Below are 17812 nucleotides of genomic sequence, written 5' to 3' on the forward strand. Positions count from 1 at the left end.
TTACCTTCTTCTATGTGTGTTCTTTGTCCTGTTTTGTTCATACTACAACTGGCTTTTAACAGGGGAAGCCAGGAAATTTTGGCTTTCTTGGGTTCTGTATTAAATTGCTAACAACAAGAGAAGGGAGGTTTTGTTTCCTGTCTTGAAGTGGTAGATGGCTATCATGCTTGTTACCCTTGAATACAAGCATGGAGGGTCATCAGCGGTTTAAAAACAAGAAGAAAACAGTCATTACAGGAAAAAAACCCAAAACTTATTTTTGAAAGCAGCAAAACTGAGTCATTTTAAGTTCTGTAACAATTATTTGGGTGTAATTTTAAATAGTTTTAACAGTATTTCCCACTTGTGCTGTCAAAACTGCATACAGGTTATGCTATGTTTTGGTTTTGTTGCAGTGGTTTTCATATTTTTAGTGTCTTAAACAGTAAGAATGAGTTTCAGGGTGCTGGGGTTTTAAGGAACGACTCCTCTGTTCTCCATGAAAGCAACACTGTCCATGTGCAGTGAAAAATATGATAGAGAAATTATCACCATTTTCACCTTATCTTGTTTTCACTCATACAGTAGAAGACCTCTTGCAAAGGTATTCGGTGGGCACATTTCTGGGGTTTTGGAAGTCACATAATTTACATTTTAAGTTGCCAAGGGGAAGGATAACTCTTGTTTACCAAGGAGATGAAGTTCAGAAGATCAAACATCTTCAGTTTGGAGACTGATTTGCATTTCTTCTTTCTGTTTTTCTCCCTCTCTTTCCAGCTTATTATCTGGTGTCCATAAGCAGCCTGCGCATACCTTAGTTAGTGGGTGAGGAGGTTTTCTGTTGCAAGCAACCATTATATCACATTTTTCTTTTTCTAAGTACGTTGAATCTTAAAGTATAATAGAAAGAAATTTCTTTCTTTCTGACAAGCAATAAGGTGATTGTTGTTATGTAGTGAATTGCCACTTTCCAGCATTCCTCTCCACACAGTTGTGGGGTGGGAACAAAAAAGGTGCGGCTTCTAGTGTTGTCTCTACTGAAATCTGCCTGCAGAGCAGGGGCTGGTTTCATGAATGATGCATGTTGGAGGAAACGTTTTCTGAAAGCTAGAGCTAAATGTGGCGCTTCTGATAATGCCATAACAGGTGCTATTATTTTCTTTCAACAGTTACCCTGCTGTATGTGAATTCCTACAGCACAATAACTTGTTATCTATACTCCGAGCTCATGAAGCCCAGGATGCTGGGTAAGTATGTGTGGGGAGGGGGTACTAATAATGAATAATGGCTTACCATTGTCAAACAGAGCAAGGAAAGAAAGAACAACTGGTGAAAATGAACTGGAAAGCTTAAAATTAAGGTGCAACAGCTCTCACTTTTTATTAATGCTATAAAAACATACACTGGCATTAGAATGTCTTTTACATGATTATTACTGAGTTACAGGACTTAATGAATCCTCATATATCCTACTTACTTAGCCTTAGTGATTTTAAGTGGCATAAAATAACCAAAAGTTATTTGGATGCCAAACTTGGGAAGGAAAACAAATTCAGCTCAGAAAAAGAAGTTTTGCAAACGTGCTTGAGACTTCTGACACACTGATTGCCACAATGCCTGGGAAGCGATTGGGCTCATGAAGGCCAGAATTGTCATCTCTTAAATCTTTCACACCTACCTGAAACTTCTGGGCCTACTGGTTTTACACTTTATCAAGAAAATAAACTTGTGAAACTCAGTAGTCAAAAGTTATTTTATACAGGAGTATCATTAATGAATTTAAGGAGTTTATTAAGACACTGTGTGCAGAAACAGTCAAGGTCAAGCACTGGATGGTGTCGATGCTTGCCTCATGAAACTATTGTCAGTGTAAAGATACAATGTTTTATGCTACTTAAAAAAAATTATTAAAAAATCATCTATTCATTGAAATTTACCATACTTGTGAGATTTTTAATGAAGGACTAGTATCTGAACAAATAGCTTTGCATATCTTGTGTAAATTATTAATGTGTTTATTTGGAGGTAGAAACTTTATCCAAACTGAATAATAATAAAAGATAAAGTAGCAAGATTGTAGGAATGAGGTCGATATTCACTGTGCATATAAAAAGCTATTCTGAATGTTTGAATTATCGCATACTTAAAAACCTCAATGCAATTAAAAGCAAGCTATTACTCTGCCAAAAATAACTGGCATGAAATACCCAAGGGTAATGAAATTTCATTTTTATGGTATTGCTTTCCAATAAAGGGTGAAAAATCAAATTTTGTAGAAGGGATTGCCTTGAAACTATACAAGGGTTTTGGTGCAATGATTGTGGATGTTTGCCAAATTCTTCAGTTTCTTGCAGCTGAAGACTAGAGAGCAGTATTTGGTGTTAACTTGTGTCTTAGTAAGACAAAAGTACTGTTTAGTTGGTTTGCTTCCAATTACTTGCAGGTTTAATTCTTGATTGATTATGTTGGTCCAATAAGCCTTTTGTTTTTCATAAGGCAGCAAGGTTAGGTAATGAAAAATTGCAAGCATTAATAAACTGGCTAATAGACTGGATGAGATTAGGTACAGCACTGCAAATATTAGACCCCCTGCTTTCCCTCCCCTTCTTATACTTTCCATCTCCCCCCCTGGCCTTGCCATCACTTGCATGCACAGAGAGGGCAGGCAGTTGTGGGGTCGTGGAAGATGTGCACTTCTCTTCTGAAAGCAGTACTGTGCATCTCCAAGGCACAGTACTGGAGCTTGTCTTAACCCACAGTCCGATGGAGGGAAAGTCTGGGAATGTCCTGGGGTGCACATGCACAGAGGCCACCTGGATTCAGGGATGGGCACTGAGTGAATTCATAACAAAAACCACCTCTGGCTCACTAAATTTAAGACGGAGACACAGCTTTCAAGCATGGTGTGGGCCCCTGGCCATCCCAAATGGATATAATGAATAAGCCTGCAGGAAATGCTTTTTTCCACGGCTTTAAAAAGCACGTATGCATATTTTTCTGTCTTGGCATTTCTTAACAGCCAGTGCAGTAATGTACTAGGGTGTTTTGCACTATATTTGGTCAGTGACAAATATACAGACAATATGGGGCAATAATTAGTATCTTCTCTTTCCTTTTAGGTATCGTATGTACAGGAAAAGCCAAACTACAGGCTTCCCTTCCCTAATCACAATTTTTTCAGCACCAAACTATCTAGATGTATACAATAACAAAGGTAAGAATTTAATTCCTGTTGTTATACAGTAGACTGCACTTCTCTTTACTCAAATATATTGCATTGGTTTTCTTTTTCACTCCTTTACTTATTAGTTCATGCGTGTTTTCTTCATCTATTTATTAGTCCATGCCCATTCTGTTTATTACATAATACAAATCTAATTAAATTCATCACAGGCAGATGTATGCCTCTGAACATAACTGTAGATTCTAATATGCCTTAGGATATCTCTGTGTTTTGACTGCAAGTTATTAAGTAAATGTTACACAGGAAGCAAAACTGAAAACAGCTCTATTAACGAAGAGGGGTATATTAGGAAATGCTGTGGGTGAGATGTTCAGAGCCCAGTGTTCCTTATAATTATTTGTCCCTTTGCTCCTTTCCAATAAAATTAATGGAGTTTGTATATGCAAACCCTCTAGCCAGCTAAAAAACTTTGACAGGTCATCAGTGGATAAAGCATGGGAGAGATTGTCTGAATTCCTTTATGTTTTAGGGTTTTTTTTAAATACTTGAAAACTATTATGTAGGAAATGAAATATCATTAACCAAAAAAAAAAGTTACTGCACGAATAAGCAGCCACTGGGCACTCTGTAAGGACTCCACTGAATCCACTGATTACAAGTATTTGCGGATTCTCCGGTTTCTAAAAATAAAGTATTCTAATAAACCTGTCCTCCTATATCTTGAAATGAGCAGTAATGTTTACTTTCTCCTGTTCCCAGTAATGGTAAAGTTATTTGTGTTCCTCTGTGAGCAGAACAAAATAATTTTTTTCTCAGTTATATTCTGGAAAGTAGCTCCCTTGCAAAGGGAATCTTTCTTGAGAAGAGACATTTTTAATTTGGATGTTTGCCTGTAAAAGAAGTAAGCAATTTTTTTAAAAAAAAATTTTTTTTGAACTTGCAAAAGAAAGTTTTGTCAGACATCATTTTTTATTGGAAAATGTATAATCTAAAAGCTGTTATGCCAAGAACTGTATGCAAGCAAACGAAACACTTCACTGTTGGATAATGGGGTTTGTACACGCCAATGTTCTCAACTTGTGGAAAAATTAATAAAAACATTCTGCAAAAAACATGCAAGCGAAGGTGTCAGTAGCTACTTTTGTAAAAGTAAATCATATAGGGACTCTGCTAGCAACACAAAGTGCAGGGTGAAACACGGAATGTGTTAATTTTCATGGCAGCGTCATTGCTGTTGGTGGGAAAGTGTGTTTACTCTCTGGGTTGGCTGCTTTGCGTCAAAGGCAGACCGATGACGGGTCTGTACAAGTGAGGTGACAGAAAGTGTTCACCTTTTGTTTCTTGCTGCATGGAGGCAGTTCTGTGCACATGAAGGCAATAGGTGAACAATGTGTGATTTCTGTCATGAAGGCAAACGTTAAATGTAAAACAATGATTTATAGTATCTGAAATCTTTAATTTGAAACCACAGATTTTGGGCAGTGAAGAGAAGTGCTTCTCCATTATCTCTGTTTTGGAAGAGATGGTCATTTCCCTTGTTCCAGGATGCTCTGCTGTGGCAGGCAGGTTTTAAAACTGGTGGAAACCCTTTTCTGGTGAAAGGCTGTAGGCCAGCTGCTGAGAGGCGCTGGTATCCACAGTCACAGCTGAAGTTCGGGGGCGCTGCAGGCGATATCTGCTCTAAGTGAGCTCAGGCAAATCAGCAGTGGTGCAAGATCAGCCCTGGTCTGCCAGTCTTTAATGTATGACTTGTGAATTTAGAAGCTGACCTTTAGCAGCTTTGTAATGAATTTCTGTTGGGTTTAACTGCCTCCTTTTCTCTCATTAGAAGTTTTGAAGCATTATTTCATGTGACTGATTGCACTGGCTCTTGGTATCTAAAGTATATCATGCATAGTTTTTCATGCTGTATTGCTCATGCATCTTCATCTGGGTAGTGTTTGGGTGCTTGCTTCCCTCTTCAAGAAAGAAAAACACCATCATCCTCAGTCAGGCCAAAACATGGCTACTTGTTGGCTTCCTTGATTTGCAGCAGATCCATTGACTAAGAACACAGAGCTTCTGACTGACTGACTTCAGGAGGCAAAGGAAGGTTTTTCCATCCAGAGGTATTGCAGGACAGTTGCTCTAGCTGACTCATCGTGCACTGGTGCAGAACCTGATTGATTTTTACAGATAAATTGGGGTTTTGGTTACTGTTAGACCTTAGAAGGAGAGTAACTCCTTTACTAGTAAGTGTCTTCCTTTCCAGTATACATTCTTAGTATTCTTCTGCTCGTCACTTAGCTGAAGTCACCCTAAATAAATTCCTGAGAGGCTTTATCTCCCACTGACATGAATGGGTCATTTCTAAATGCAGCATTGTTTAAGATAAATACATTTTAAAAAAGAAAAGCTGCAAGGGGCTAGGAATGCTCATTTTGTACCTCAGGTTGATAGTTCTCATACCCATTAAAGCAGATGCACTTTCTCGTATTTCTTCAAAGCACTTCAGAAGGAGTGGGCTTGGTTGCCAGCTTTATCCAAGGGCTTATTCAGTCCCTGCTGGAGAGCAGCCACTGGGATCAGATATTTCCTCCTCAAAGAGCAGTAAGGAGGCAACATTCCCAGAGCAAAAGGAGGTTCAGCAGGAATAGGTGAAGATAAGCTACCCAAACAAGATCATGTTCAGCATATCTGCTGTTAATAATGCTGCTATGGACCCTCTGCATGGGCTGTCTCACAGTACCGACCCACCATAGGAATCTCCTTTGGCTTTGCTCCACTGGTTTCTGGCACCAAAGGGAGTTTTCTATATCCTCTTGGTTACTGGCCATTGCCTCATGAAGGCTGTGTGTGTAATTTGTCCATCATGTGGCTGCTGGTCCTGCCACAACCCCAGCCCACACACATGCACAACTTCGGGTGCCAAAGCTAGGTTTTTCAGTTAGGAGGCTCCTGTTGGGGGTTCCCTGGGTAGTTAATGGAGATGGAGAGATATGCTTTTAGGGGGTGATTCAGAGACTCAGAAGCTGCCTGGATATGGGGACCCCACTGTCCCTCCTCTTTCCAAGATTATCCTTCTTCATTATTGTTATGGCTTCCATATTCATTATAATGGAGAGCACTGGCGAAGGGGAGGAATTTATACATGTGGTTTTTGGCAACTTCTGAGCTTCTGTTCAGTGTCTTCGTAGCTTTCTCAAACATTTCTGCTCTCATTTATATTATTAAAGGGAATAAAGAAAAAATACTTGAAGATTATTATTAAAACTTGTTACAAGAAATACCAATGCATTAATGACTTTCTAAGACTACTCCCTCTGAAGAGGATCAAAACTCCTCATGCAAGAAGATAAGTGTTAATTGGATTGTGATAGTTATGTGTGACTTCAGGGCCTTGGAGGAAGGCTGAACCGATCATGAAACTCTGAGAGGGTTGTGTAAGTACAGGTTTACCCCTGGATTCAAGGCTGCACATCACCAGAAGATATCCTCTATAGCAACAGAATAAGATGGTGCCAAAAATTACTGCATTGTATGATCTGATGGCCTTGTACTGTGTCTAAACTTTCATTCCCACATTTAATATTTCCTAACGCCTTAATTAAGGCTTGCTGTAATGCTGTTCGTGCCAAAAAACAAACAAACAAACACCCAAGTGAAAGATTTTACAGAAGTTCTACAGGGGCAGGCAATTTATTTGTAAATCATTGGCAATACTTCATATTTTAGTGTCTGGCTGTCACTTCAGTAAGTGCCTGCTTTTTGGCTGAGTGAACAATTTTAACTAGTTGTCTAAAGACAGACTATTATCTTTTGAACACTTTTAAAAGATTAGGTTTCGTAGTGGTGAGATAGCCACCAGAGAATCCGAAGCTATTGGAAAATAATAACGTGATGTCTCTTCCAACATGCTGCAACATACACTTGGTGTTGCTGAAAAGAAAAGCAGATGATGAAGGAAAGAAACAAAGAAAGTATGCAGGGGAGTTTGGGCTACTAGAAACATCCGTATGCTTGTTAACGTATCAAATAAGTAATATATCAATGAAATGTGTGTAAGTATCAGCACGTGGTATACCATAGATACATGTGAAGAAATGTACCTGATCCAAATGGATCTAGCAGGAAAAATATTTTCATATTGGAAAAGGGCAGAGTAATATACCTGGAAGACAGGGATGATCTTTCAGAAAGAAAAGCGGCGTACCCTTCTGTTTGCCCTATCAGTTTTCTTTACTGCTTTATCTCTGCTATTGTGATGAGGGCTTGTCACGGAAACAAAAGCTTTTAAAGATGAGCTGTCAGGGTATCTAGGCCATCTCATTGCCAACGCAGAGAAGTTTGCCAGAAGTGATTTTTGCAGTCTAATGATAAAATCTTCAATGCTATTGCACTGTTTATTTGGAAGATGCAATTGCACATGTAAAATAAAAATCTTCAGAAATCTGTAAGGGAATATTTTCTCAATTACAATTAGCCCCTCTTCTGTACTGGAATATTTACATCATTACCTTGTACAGTAAATAATTTTTTTCCCTTTGATAATATTCAAACTCCTTAAGCATTTTACTAACCCTTATCCCTGACCCGTCTTGGGCAGAAAACACTGTGGTTACTTAGCAACTCCGCTGCAGGAGAAGGCACTGTTCCCAGTTGCACAGTTAATGCTGAAGTTAATTTGGCATTAAATCAGAAATTGAAATTCTTTCTTAGGTATGAAGAATTTGAAAGACCTTTCCCTGAATTTACTTTCTAAATGTTTTCTGAAAAGAATTACAAGAAAATTGGTTAACTTGTTTGCTAAAATTATTTTGAGGTGGTTTATACAAAAACATGTAGTTCATTCTGGGCTAATATTTCTACCACGCTCATTTTTTTCCTCTGATGGAAATGTTATCAATTAATTTATACTGAAAAATGCTTCAGCAGATCTTGAAGCAGGATATGTGATTTTTGGGGTACGTCTGAACTGTCAGTCACACAGTTTAATGTTGTTCACGTTGCTTAAGGCCTTAATCCACCTCCCAAAGTATAGGCTTTTAAGGAGCCATTTGAGATGCCAGAGGCGTCTGAGACATCCACTCAGATCAGACAGGTATGACACAGGAGACGGGGCAATCCAGGCTCATCTTTAACTGAGGGAGACCAAGGAGATACCCCAGGGGGTCTCAGATGGCACTAGGTGCTTATATTTGACCCTGAGAAGATGAAAAGAGCTGTCTCCATTTCTAGCTGAAGGAAGGAGGTTTCTTACCTGCACATTTTTCACCACCCATATTTCCAGCCTTAGGTACCTATGTTAAATGCTTAAAGCTAAACAGTATTAATGTCCTTTGCCTGCTGCGTTAGTGTTTCATTTCACTCTAATGTGATTTCAGCATCCGATATCTCAGTTTACTAGCATTGGAAAGACATATAATATCATTTGGGATTTCTGCACATCTTCACTTTACAAAACATTACCTTCTAAAACTCATTTACAACAGCAAGTACCAGAATTAGGTTAAAATGCGTGTGGCTATTAAGAATAATAAAATAAAATTCTTGCTCTGGTTGATGATTATACATGATAAACCTGTGGCTAGTGGCTTGGTTTGCTAGCATCTGAGTATACGTTTGGAAAGAGAAGTTGCAGCCTGGAATAATAAGCAAATGTTGGAGAGAGTGAGGTTTTCCTCAGTTACAGGATTCATAACCAAAGGAACCCATCCCCCTTCCTTCTGTCTCTTCCATCAGCAACTGTGTGGCATGTAGTCATATAACCTTCAAAAGATTCCTGCTCTTTCCAGGAAGCTGGGGTCTCCAATAGCTACTTAGGCATCGAGTTGATGTGGACTGAGAAATTAAGCAGAGGTGAAAGCCGTAAACCTTTTCTGAGCCAACGGAGAAGGAAAAAAACCAGTTATGACTGAAGAAGGCAGGGGGCCAAAATAGCTCAGGGAAGCTCCTGCTCTTACCTGAGAAGCATTTTGTCCTTGATCCACGTGAAGTTTTCTTCTTCTGCACAATCATAACAAGAGCCAGTTTGTTTAATGTTAAATACAATCTCCATTAGTTGCCTAATGAAAATATTTTGTGTACATTGTGCTTGTAAATGAAAGATTTTAAATTAAAACTCCAGAAAAGTATTTGTGATACTGGTAACCACCCTGCTTTATTGTATTCTTTTAAGAGTAGGGTTATTTTAGAAGACTTCTGTCTCTGTTATTACCCTGCTTTATTGTATAGTGTTATTTTTCTTCAAGTGGCTTTTGAAGTCATTTGGGGGGGAGCCGTATAGGTCACTTACAGAGGAGAATAGTTTTTAAAATACTGTTAGCAGAACTTGCTTTTGTAAGATACTCAGGTATATAAATTGATAAGGTGGTATGACAAATTTTTTAATAGTAATCTCAAAATAAATTATCTTCCTTTAAATAAAAAAAACTAACCTGACTAAAGCCATTTATATTTAATTTGATGTTTTCCAACTGTTCTGCTTATGCTTCAGGCTTTCAAAAGTTCTGTGTAAAAATGATTTATTCAACTTTCGCAGAATTTAGAAATAGACCTAATGGCTAAATTGAAGAAATAGTGAAAAGGAGAACTACCTCAGCTCACGAGGATGATGAATTTTAGTTTTAGTCCTTCTAAATGAATCTTCACAACCATTAAGTGATCCTTTTTGGGTGGTTTTGATTCATTTTTGCTGTAAAGCCACAAACTATTTTTATTATGCAATTGTGTCACTGTAATAGAAGGAGAATGAATTTCGATCTGCCACATGTAATTTCAGCCAAAAAGTGATGGAAATATTAAGAGCATTGACACTAGTTTTCTCATTTTTGCTAACAGCAATATTAAGCCATTTTTATTTTGCTGAGGAGCAGAATGGCTGCCAACTGTCAGACTAGGATGGGCAGGAGTCAAATGTGGTTTATTTAAATGGAGGTTGTCTGCCTGGCAAAAGTTCGCCTAAATGTTAGTGAGCCGGTTTCTGTGACTATCAGTGAGTAGGCTTTGGAAATTTCCCAGGTCACTCTTGACTCTGTCATTGGCCACAAAATGGAAGACATTTAGCAACCTGTTTAATTTTTGTGGGAAGCAACTGTCTAGTGCATCAAAAAAAGTTTCTTGTCTGACTGACATACACATTAGTCAGTGGAAGGAAATGAATAATCAGAAGAAATTGTTCACCCCCTTCAGCCAACATTGTGATACACTGCATTTCCTATGGTGCTGTGCCATATTGCAGTCGTGCAACTTCATTGCTAACTCTTAGGTGATAACCAGCCCCTGGAACTATGTTCCTCCCTGGGGAGCCACAGGGGGAAAGGCTGGAGGAAAGGCAAAAACAAAGTATGATATACCTCCTTCTCTACGTGTCTTTGTTGTGGTATATTTCTGACATACGTTTGAGTCATGCTGTTTAATCATTCATGAAGGCAATATCATGTGTGTTGCTTCCTTGATTTGTTTTTCTTTGACTAAAGCTGTGGAGGACTGTTCTGAAGGTGACAGGTTAATAGGTCCCATCAGGATGGCTTCATTCCTAGCTCAAAAGGCAAATTGAAGATGATTTATGTAAAGTAACATACATATCTTCCAGTACGTTCAGTACATTGTCTCTAGCGTAAAAAATATTTGATAACAGCTCATCTACAGCTACAGAACTAGAACTGCTACAAGATCAGGCGATGACCAGCAGGACGTAGTGAAGTCCGTTCTGTCTGAATGAGAGTTAAGCATCTGAGTGGCGATTGTGTTCAGCACTATATGTATATGCCAGTAGTAAGATGACCACCAAACTTCATGTAAAGTTCACCGAGCTGTCTTTTAAAAACTGAAACTCCACCCTTGTTTTTCCAGTAATAAAAGTGTGAAGTGTCAGCACCTTTTACAGTGGGTGGAAGCTTCAGCTTGTGTTAGTCCCATGTTGATTAAAGGTCCTGTCTGCAGTCTTCTGTAACTAGTGTTTAAAAACTTTTATGTCTTTGTGGTCAGGATAGTTGTGACTCCTTTTGGTTTTAGGTGATCATCTCAAATTACCTTTTTCTCTATGAGCAAAGAAATACTTGCTCTTCTGTTTCATCAATGGCTCTGGTCACATCCAACAGCATATGTATTCTGTACCTGTGCAATTTAGAAATTACTGAATTTCAGGAAACAGATTATGTAAATTAAAATATACCGTGATTAGGTTAGAGATACTGTTACCAGGTTGAGTCTTCAACTGCATTATCAAGATTTTTCTTTACATGTGCCTTTGCAAGAAGACAGAAAAGGGAATAAAAAAGAAGGAAGGGATGAGATTTAGTTTTACTGTTTCCCAAGCTGAGGCACTTGGCCCATAAAGTGAGCAACAGAAATCCAGCACTGGATGATTTTTATTGAAAGACCATATTACTGAAAGCTCTCTGTCAATACATTCTTTTAAAGCCAACAAACAGACCTGTGATACAAACAGCTGCTGAACCCATCTCCATTCTGTGTTCTTCCAGGTGGTCTCAGTGAATGGCCTGAGGTTTGAGCACCCTAATAACTCCTTATTGCTATAAAAAAATTTAAAAGTGCATGAAAGTCTAGTTTTGGTGTGGAAGGTAGTGTTCGCATAGTGTTGGGCAAACCTCATGCTTTGGAAAATGAGTTTTGATAAGGGTAGTTAAATAAGTCTTATTTTAGAGTTCATTTTATTTCATCTGCCACATTTTCAACATGATTACTTTACTGCCTATGCTGTCTGCCCTCTCTACCCAAGCCACATTCAGCCTTTCCCTCTTTCATCTGACTTTTGACTGCACTGGGCCTGGGTACAGCTATGGTCTCTTCTAGAAATAAATAGCTGTTTCTTACTGATATGCTTTGTAATACCTTGATTTGCTTTGTTCTACTAATATTGAGAAAAGAGGTTAATCATATCCTGTTTCAGATATGAACCTGAAGTCCATTAACACAAGTTAGCGCTGAAGTTGACTTGGTGCTTTAAAAAGTGGCAATGGCATAAATGTCTATATTTCCGCCCATTAGCAAATGTAGTCTGTCTGTGTGTGTTGACAAGAATGTTAGGTATTTTAAATGGTGCACAAGAAATTGTTACGTATTATTATTCATTCATAGCATTGGGAGCACAGCCTCGTGTGCCTAGAGTTTGAAAAATGTGAGAAGAAAGTATCATCTGTTGTTCAGTACTATGAATGAAATATATTGGAAGTGCTCATTGGAAGAGCAGCATTCAAACTTTGAGTGATAAATGCTTTTCTGTTATCTCCAAAGTGTGGTTGTGAGGAGCTCAGGTAACTGTGTGAAATGTGTAGTTGTGGATAGTCTGTCTCGTTCCCTGGTGGTGGCAGATCCCAGAGCCTACATTCATGACTACTCAGAGTTATTAATTCACTTACCAACCCGTCTTAGTGTCAGAGAAAGCTGATGACACTGCTTTCAGAATGGAAATGGCTTGCAAATTCTTTGAGGTTATATCCTATTATAACTAGGAGTCGAGTGCTGCCGCTGGGTCAAGCGGTTGAAAGCTGTTGTGCAGCTCTGCAGGCTGTGCACACTATGAGCATTACTGCTCTGGTAGCCAGTCATATGTGCATGGCTGATGTCTCTTTTGTCTCTTTCCTTTCTCCCTTCTAGCTGCAGTATTGAAATATGAGAACAACGTTATGAATATCAGACAGTTCAACTGCTCCCCTCATCCGTACTGGCTTCCAAACTTCATGGATGTGTTTACCTGGTCCTTGCCATTTGTGGGTGAGAAAGGTACGTAAATTGGCTCTGTTTGTAGAAACTGCAAGACGGTTTCTTAGTCACTATGCACGTGGCCTTCTTTATTTGAAATGGCAAGAATAATTTTAAGACAGATTACTTGCTTTTGTGGACAAATTTGAAGAAACAGGCCTCAGAGGGGCAGGCAACTGCCAATAGTTAATCACACTTCTCGTATGCTTTTATAATTTCCACTCCTTCCAGGCTATGATGCTGTTATGTTTCTGCTGTAGAAATAGACTTTATGGCATTGCAGACCAGAGGTGCATTCACTGAATGAAATTCTTATTAGTTGTTCCTTTATAAGGTCTTGGGCGTTCCCTTGGATATTGCTTACTGCTCAAGGGACATCACAACAGACTTCACTGCATCATGGTTACATCCTTACCCAACTAACCTTTCTGATAGGATGATGATGGGTTGCTTTTTCACCAGAAAACACAGAGCTGATGATGCTAAGGCACAGTCTGGTTAACTGTTCCTGGAGAGAGTAGAGATGGCAGGAAGAAGGAAAACCTGCTCCTCAGACCTTTCTCTGCCCAGGGCGTACAGTGCCTCATCGCTGGCAAGAAGACTCTAAAGAACATAAATGATGTTTTATTGAAACATGATGCTCTTGATGTTGCCTGAAGACAACTCCATGCTATGAATGGCAAGCACACAAAAGGCATGGCAACACTTTGGTCTAACATATTAAACGAATACATAATGCAAACTGCTTAAACCCCAAGTCATTTTATTCAGAGCCTGAGATGAAGCTTGCTTTGATCTGTCCATTATAGTATATTGCTGCAACAGCAGTTACTGCCAGAAAACTATAATAAACTCTTAAAAGCTGCTTGGAATAACAGTTCTCTCTTAATAGGCAGCTGGAAATACAGCCAGCTGTGGCTCTTACCTGCAGTCATGACCGGCTTTGTTTTCAGCTACTCTTTTGTGCTAGGAAAGCCTCTGGTGAGATGCCTGAGGTCTCTGTGAACAAAGCAGATAGACAATAAAATAGGGATTAACAAAGAATAGACAGCTGTTTCCACTAATGGAGACATTACATAATCCACCCTGACGCGTGTTGCAGACTCTTGTGAAGCAGATAAAACCCTTTCATTTTCTTTGGCCGTAAACTCAGCCAAGCCGTTTTTAGGATGGGCCTGTTCTCCATACACATTGCGGTTCTGCAAGATGCTCTGTAAGGTCATTTTTCCAGATGTTTCCCATTGGTGGCCTCCTCAGGTGAGGCTGCAGGATGCACAGACAGATTTGTTGAGGTTCTGAGACCATGAACTCTCCTTCATCTTTTTTCTTGGATTTTGGTTGGGTTTTTTTCCTCCTTGATGTCTTCCTGGTGGTGACTTTTACCAGTTCTTTGGAAATTTTAAGACCCTGAGAAATGAAATCAGTTTTTTGCCTTTCTCTGAAAAACAAAACTCATGGATGTAAGAGTTGATGTTCTGCACAGTGTTTTATTTATTTCCTTTTTTTTATAGATTTTTTTCCTTAATGGCTAATCAAGGTAGGAAGCTGATAGTTTTGCTGGTGGTTGTTAATGTGGAAAGTCTTTCCACTAATCCTGTCAAAGGAAAACATTAGATCCTTCACTAATGTAGGAAAAATATAGCTGTGTCCCACCCTTCTAATGTGCTAAGCCATCATACTTGTCACAGAAGAGTATTTTAATAACCACTTGATTAAAAAATTTAAACTTTCAACCTGTATAGCTAGTGCAAGGCTAGACATGCCTAGTAACCCTTTTAATGATGCTTACTACATGTAGATGTAGTGGAGTTTTTCTCAATCTGCTAATGATTTCATGGTTTACCTCATAACCTTGGCTTTTTTGATCTCTAAATTCTATTTTCTTGGTTGTGATTTTTGCTGGGGTGTTTTGGGTTTTTTTTTTTTGGCTGTTCTTACTCTGTGTGCTCTCTGGTTAGTGTCTCACCGTTGCCTTTCCAGAAAGAGCTGGGACCAGATTAGGGGTAGCCTGAGGCTGACCCTTCCATGCCTGAGTTGTAAAGCAAGCAAGCTGATTATATTCTGAATTCGCCAATAATGACTGGAAGGGACCTACAACAATCATCTAGTCTATTTGCCCTGGATTTCAAGAGACACTACCCCTTTGTAGACATCTTCCACGGGTTAATGTTTTGTTGAACTGAAAGTACAGTGTCCAAAACCTTGATAAAGAAATAAATATTCTGTGATCCCTCTTACTGTAACTTTTTTGATTGAAAAATTGTCATTCCTTTTGCTAAGCAGGGAATTAAAGTCCTACTGCAATGTAGCAGCACGAGGAGAGTGGTCAGTTCTGCTGTCCAAGTTGAGTGAAAGGCAAAAATATACTGACGGGGAGAAAACAAAAGTTACCTAGTTCATTGAGAAGTGTAAAAAAGAGGTTGTAAACACATTATTTTTTTCAGGTCTGTTTGTAGTCATGTTCATTATATTTGGAACACTTTTTATGGACACCAGTCTCTTTTATTAACTACACAAAACACTTCAAGCTTATGTTACTATGTGCATAAAACAAGGCCCATGTTGTTTAAATAAGTGGGTGCCATTTCTGTACTGAATTTTCATTAACACTGCTACAGCTGAGTTTGCTCTCTGACAGATGAGGGAAGCCTAATATCAGCATATTGCATTTGTTTTCCATTTTAGTGACAGAGATGCTGGTAAATGTGCTGAACATCTGCTCAGATGATGAACTGGGGACAGAGGAAGATGGGTTTGATGGTAAGAGCCTCCTGCCCTTGGTTGAGATTGTTTGCCTTGAAACTACTTTAAAAGTTTATTTACTAACCCTGGGATAATTTTCTGGGTCCTGTTTAAGTTCTGTGCTGCTGAAAGCAACTGTTCTGCTAGACTCCAGTGGATTTGCTTATTGCATGCTTTGGAAAGAATTACTGGAACTCCTGCCCTGTTCTAACACCTTCCTTGGTCTTAACACTTTTGTTTAAGGACAAAAAACTCATGTATTTCCCGCCATTAAATCTGGGTTGTGTTGTCATGAAGGGGTCAGATGTTGATTTTATGCATAAGAACCCAGGGTTTCCCATAGGAAGTTTAATTATATCAGTGAAATAATCTTCCTACAATGAAATAAGCTTCCTGCAGAGCTCCTTCCAGAACGTCAGTACTGCAACTTTGGAAGACTTGTACTTGAAATATTTCATTAGTCACCTCTTTTAATGCACTTGTGTATCTAAAAGGCTTTGAGAAGCAATATAATCGATAAAAATAAACATGCAAACACAGAGAATGTTCTGACCTGACATTTTTGCTAAGAAGAGAGGAATGATCACTTCTGTTGTCACTTGGGTTGGAGTATATATGTTGATAAGTTGCCTTGTACCTGTTGATTTGACTGTAAAGGATACTTTGTCTTGCAATTTGGGGATTCTTCGAAGTCAGTTTGTTTTATTAGACATTTTCTGTTAGGTTGTGCAAGAGTAAATTGCAGCTTTCCAGAATGTCCCTTCTCAATTGAGCAAAACTGAAAAAACGTCCCACACATCCCTAACATTCTTACTATGGATGCTTTCAGTATTTAAAAAAAAAAAATCTAGGAGAACAGAAATATTAAAAAATAATCTGGGAAAAAATCTAACACTACCAAATAATCTCAAGGTGTTTGTAGGTAGAATGAATTAACAGGGAAAATGAAGAACTTTCAAGAAAGACAAATATTTAATGAAGTTGTAATTAATAATTAAACTTCTCTCTCAAAGTCTTTATTTTTAATCTTAGATCACGGGTTTTGACAAATGTTTCCTTTGCAATGGAGAAGAAGGGTATGGATGATAGTGCTTTTCTTTTCCTCTGGAAAACCAAATGGAATTCCCCATTCTTTAGCCACCACAGAGTGTGGATGTGAACAATTATCTTGCAGGACTTGGGACAAAGACTGAAATTATTGAAACCAGTAATCAGTGGAGAGAAGAAAACACCTGTTTGAATATTGTGCCCAATTTTTTCTCATGAAATTTAAATAAGTAGCTACTATGTAATTAAACCAGCATGTGAAACAGTACAGAGGCATGCAATGAGTAAAAACTGTGTCAAATTAAATACAGTAGCAAGAAAACCATGTGCTTAAAATCCTTGGCTCGAGAAAGCACTTAAGCACAGGCTGAAATCCCACTGAATGCAATGCCAAAACAAAGGCTTCATGGGAAGGATTTTTAAATTAACTCAGCATTGGCCTAATACTTTCTTTTAAAGTTGTACTATAAACTGCCATTGAGCATAGACAGGCCAATGCCTATAGCCCTGTTCTAAAAATTTACGGTGTCAGCATTCTCGTGCCTAAGTTACAGTTCAGCGGCACATCTTCAAAAGAAGAGTCACAAATGATGAGGCATTAGGGATCTTTGGGCACAGCAGCCCTCTCCAGCTGCAGGAGGTTGCTGCATCTACTGCAGTTTTTCTGGGAGGAGGGTGAACCCCTGCAGCTCCCTGGGAGTTTCACCACCGCACTCCTCCAGACATAGAGTTTGCAGCATTGCAGGTGTCAAAGCAGGGAGGCAGGCTGAAATCCTCCGGGCTTGTATGTGTGTGTGTACTGCATAACGATATCTAACAGCGTTAAATTTCCAGGTGAGGAATGATGAAACCATCCCTGGTACTGTAATGCTAATACTGTTGTCTAAATCTGCTTTCAGATTTTTTCTCTATTGAATGTTTTCTCTGTGTAAAACATTATGTTAAGGAAGATATTAGAAATGTCGTCTTTTTTAGCATTGTAGTTAAAACCAGAGCTGGCATATGTTCATGTCTGCTTTCCCAGATAATCCCCTTAGAGCTGTAAAATGGGATCTGTAGCACTGGTGCTGCAGCTTGCTGTGGGTGCGCGCTCGTACCTCCAGCCCACGGGAAGTGGTGGGCTCGTGGGGATCGTACACATGGAAGAGACCCTGA

The 17812-nt window shown here is 38.9% G+C and overlaps 1 protein-coding gene across 1 annotated transcript in view; it reads left to right on the plus strand.

Annotated features, from left to right (window-relative positions):
• PPP3CA (protein phosphatase 3 catalytic subunit alpha) overlaps positions 1-17812 on the plus strand; it is a 199394-nt gene that overhangs the window by 163301 nt on the left and 18281 nt on the right. Inside the window, exons 7-10 of the mRNA XM_075090752.1 lie at positions 1149-1226; positions 3099-3193; positions 12764-12889; positions 15554-15628. Coding sequence (XP_074946853.1) covers positions 1149-1226; positions 3099-3193; positions 12764-12889; positions 15554-15628 — 374 coding nt within the window. The remainder of the gene's footprint in view (positions 1-1148; positions 1227-3098; positions 3194-12763; positions 12890-15553; positions 15629-17812) is intronic.

Source organism: Phalacrocorax aristotelis, chromosome 4 (assembly GCF_949628215.1).
Source record: "Phalacrocorax aristotelis chromosome 4, bGulAri2.1, whole genome shotgun sequence".
NCBI lineage: Eukaryota > Metazoa > Chordata > Aves > Suliformes > Phalacrocoracidae > Phalacrocorax > Phalacrocorax aristotelis.